Below are 4,079 nucleotides of genomic sequence, written 5' to 3'. Positions count from 1 at the left end.
GTAAGTACGTTTTCATTTAAAGGATTTGCCACTGACGATTCAAACACGAGTTTTGAGCAGTGTAGAGTAGCACTTGCTGTTTGTCATTTCTCCGGTCACAAATGCAGACAGGGTTTTATGTTTACGCGGCGCGATGCAACGCAACGCGTAAAAAGACAGTATAAGTCATTATAATCCGTAATTATGTCCTCACTGGATGCAACAAATGCCTCGTTTATAATGGGTTTGAATGTTTTTGTCTCGACGCTCCGGCCGGACACGGCATCAACAGTATCGTGAGGGGCGTAACATTTCCGTCACACGTTTGAGGTATTCGGCCAATCACAACGCACTGGATAGCTGGCCAATCACAGCACACCTCGCTTTTCAGACCGATGAGCTTTGTAAAAATCGACGCGTTTCAAAAAGGACGAGGCATAGAGGAGAAACAATAATGTACAGTATGTGGAAAATAATGTGTTTTCTAAACTTTAAACCGCATAAACATTTCATTACACCAAATACACAAAATAATGTTCTTTTTAGCAGCATCATATGACCCCTTTAAAAGAAGTCATAACGAAGCATGGCTGACCTCCACCTGAAGATAACGCGCCTATATTCTAAGCAGCACTGCTTGCACTGCTCTATGTGATCACAGAGGAGCACTGAGCAACCTCAGAAAACCTCCAACCCCTCCCAGTCAGCTTCCTCGCTCCTCTCCAAACCTCCCTCCCTCCCTCCCTCTCACCCACCAGGTACAATTCACTCATTGAGAGCAGCAGTGTCCACTGTCGATGGAGGCGGAGCTATGTGCTCGGTGGGCGGGGTTTGAGGAGAGGTCGTGTGGACAGGCAGAAGATCTGATTGGAGGGTCCCCTCCACTTGAGTCTGGGAAGGTGTGGTCTGGGAAGAACAATCACAAAGTACTACGTTTGAATTCAAAACTTCAGTGTAGGTATAACTGGAGTGCATTTAATGTACTAACGCAGATAGTACATCGCACACCAATTTGTACACACACACACACAAAACCATGTTCAGTCTCACCTGGAAGAGAAAATTGCTCCACGCGGCATCCATTTTGTTCCACAGCGATGAATATTATAATCAACTACACAATCTTCAAGATTAATAACGCACCGTTGACATGCTTTAAATCTTTTGTAGTTTGCAAATAGTGTTTAGTTGTGTTTTGTAACTCTTCTACCAATCACTTATTTAATTAACGGCTCAGATTAGCAGGCAATAATGCACGCTATTTAGTGTTTGCTTTGCTCCTGTCCAACTTTAACCGAGACATCACAACAACGTGCTATTTATTCATTTGCATGACTTAAAATATCGAAAGCAATCATGTTATTTCTACACTCTTACACCATGCACTATAAAACAGGAGTTGAGGCATTTAGACGTTAAAATAGCGGTTAGACGTAATGCGCTTGACGCAGTTGAACAGTCAAACTTAAAGGTTGCTATGGATAAATCAGTGTTTTTTTCCTCGATCCCCCCGACAGGCCAATCGGGTGTTTGTCGAAGCCTCGCTGTAGGATTCAAGCCGTGACCCGGACGAATAACACTCGAGCCCGGCCGCAGCCCGCCGCTCCACCTCGGCGCTTCAATTCACAGGATGTCATCTTTCTTTTTTTATCGCGCGCTCTCTCTCTCTCTCTCTCTCCCTCCCTTCCCTGTCTCTTTCTTCCTTTTCTTTTTTAATTCCTCTTTCTTCTACCCCCTCCTCTCCTTTTCCTCTCTCCGCTATGTCCCAGTTGTTCTTAAAGGGATGGCTCTCTCCTATTTCCGTCGCTTTCCTCTTCCTCTCAGAAAATGAGCCGACAGAAAAACAGCGACGCGTCAGTGCTGCCGACATCACGTGACTACAGTCTTTTTTTTAATTAATTTTTTTATTCAAGGAACAATAACACACAATAAAACAACATTAAAACAAGAAAAGAAAAAGATAGAAGGACAAATTACAACAAACAAAAAACAATTGCCAGGGGGAGGAAAGTATACAACTTCAAAACAAAAACACAAGATATACATACACGCATACACTTGTACGTATATATAAAATGAAATAAATATATTGTAAAGTTTCAAAGTTCTTAGAGCTTTCTTATTCACAGAGTCTCTGATACTGTCAATATATATAAATATTTCAGTCAACAAAACCATAAAATGTGTTTTTTTATTGGTAAATTTACACTGTTCAGTTCATTCATATAAACATATTTCGGAAAGACGCTATATCCTAATATTTTGGCGCAGTATTTTGTTTGTTGTTTTTTATAACCTTAGTAAATCCCATGTGCTTATTAATCATAAGCAACCTCCGCTCTCTCTCGTGAAGCCAACACGGAAGTGACTTAAACTGTAATTCATCAACTGGCCGCTAGAGGCTGGCTGCAAAAGGGAGTCAGTCCCATAGACTCCCCATGTTAAAATGCCCAACTTTACAGCAGAAAAAAACATGTTTACAGCTTGGTTCAAAAAATGATTTTGGTCTATATAGCTAATGTTGCCCTTCATGACAACTGTGAGGGAGGTGAATTTTTTTATAACTCATCCATTTAAATTATATTAAGCCTTAAAGTTCTGCATAATTAAGGGCGTGGCCATTTGAGTGACAGGTGGATTGCCGCTGCTGTCACCACCGTCGAGCTCGGTGGGCGTGGTTTCAGCAACCAGCTCCCGCCTCTTTGCCCATTTTCGACTATCCGGGAGTGACGCGCTGCCAAGATGGCGATGGCCGGCTCCGCCCACTTTTGAGCTTCAGAAACTCTCTTCAGAAACCTACGGGTGACGTCACGGACACTACGTCCATGTTTTTACAGTCTATGCTATTAATACACTGTTCCTTGACGAATTTCATATGCTCCGAGTAAAAATGTGTAGTAATAACATAAAAAAGTATATTTTAAAAAACTTGTAATAACTTATAACTTACAAATTTGTAACGTATAGCTAATAAAGCTTGTGCTTTCTATTGATTTTTCACTGAATTTAGAATGTAATTACAAACAATAATAATAGTAATAATAAAAAGTTAGGCTATGTGATGCTCCGAATTAATCTGCACTATAACTTTGTCCATTTATATAAAAAATATTTTGGAAAGATGTTCTCTCAATATTTCGATGCAGTATTTCCATTGTTGGTTAAAGAGTCTTTAATATATATATATATATAATAAAGATGGGGTTTTTTTCCAATCAAGAGAATGTGCCGAATTTCAAAATGTGTAGTAACATATATTTATTGTAGGCTACCTGAAAATAAAATCAATATAAAAAAAACGTATAAAAAGACTTCTATTAACTTATAACTTACAAATGTATAACTTATAATAAAGCTTGTGTTTCATATTGCTTTTTCAATGAATTTAGCTACTGAATGTAGCCTAATTCACAAACAAACAATAAATAGTCTACATTAATTCTTAATAAATAAATTGAGAATTATACAGATAATTGATCACAAAAAAACTAAAAACTCATAAAAGTTAAGTGACTCTCTCTTTGTCCATTTATATAAAATCATTCATAAGCGTTATCTCAATGTTTGAATGCAGTATTTTCATTTTTGGTTAAATATAGGCCTACTGTACGCCCTACGCCCCTCCAATTGTCTCTCTATGAATGTGAGTAAAACTAAAGAGCTGATTGTGGACTTCAGGAAGAGACAGCAGCGGCCCTATACTCCTCTTATGATCAGTGGGACCCCAGTGGAGAGGGTGAGCAGCTTCAAGTACCCTGGTGTAATCATCTCCGAGGACCTGACTTGGACTTCACACATCCAAACTCAGGTTAATAAAGCCAGGCAAAGACTGTACCATCTGCGACAGCTGAGGAAATGCAGGGTTTCGCCAGCAATCCTGAACACTTTCTATTCAGGGCCCATAGAAAGTGTATTGACTCAGTGTATCTCAGTGTGGTATGGGAACAGCTCCAGTCAAGACTGCAAAGCCCTGCAGAGAGTTGTGCGCTTAGCTGAGTGCATCTCAGGGTCTGCTCTCCCATCTCTGCAGGACATCTACCTCAAACGCTGCAAAAGCAGAGCTGCTAAAATCATCAAGGACTCCAACCACCCTGGTAACT

General features: G+C 40.0%; 1 protein-coding gene across 1 annotated transcript in view; it reads right to left on the bottom strand.

Annotated features, from left to right (window-relative positions):
- The window catches only part of mazb (MYC-associated zinc finger protein b (purine-binding transcription factor)), a 20,535-nt gene extending 18,708 nt beyond the window's left edge, over window positions 1-1,827 (bottom strand). Inside the window, 2 exon segments of the mRNA XM_071582323.1 lie at window positions 735-885; window positions 1,030-1,827. Of these exon segments, the coding sequence (XP_071438424.1) occupies window positions 735-885; window positions 1,030-1,062 (184 nt within the window). The 5' untranslated portion in view covers window positions 1,063-1,827.
- Window positions 1,828-4,079: the final 2,252 nt, after the last annotated feature.

This window comes from Sinocyclocheilus grahami, unplaced genomic scaffold, assembly GCF_001515645.1.
Source record: "Sinocyclocheilus grahami isolate Dianchi unplaced genomic scaffold, SAMN03320097.WGS_v1.1 scaffold802.1, whole genome shotgun sequence".
Classification (NCBI taxonomy): Eukaryota; Metazoa; Chordata; class Actinopteri; order Cypriniformes; family Cyprinidae; genus Sinocyclocheilus; species Sinocyclocheilus grahami.
The sequence above is the reverse complement of the archived record's forward strand: the minus strand, read 5'-3'. Positions and strand labels throughout refer to the sequence as shown.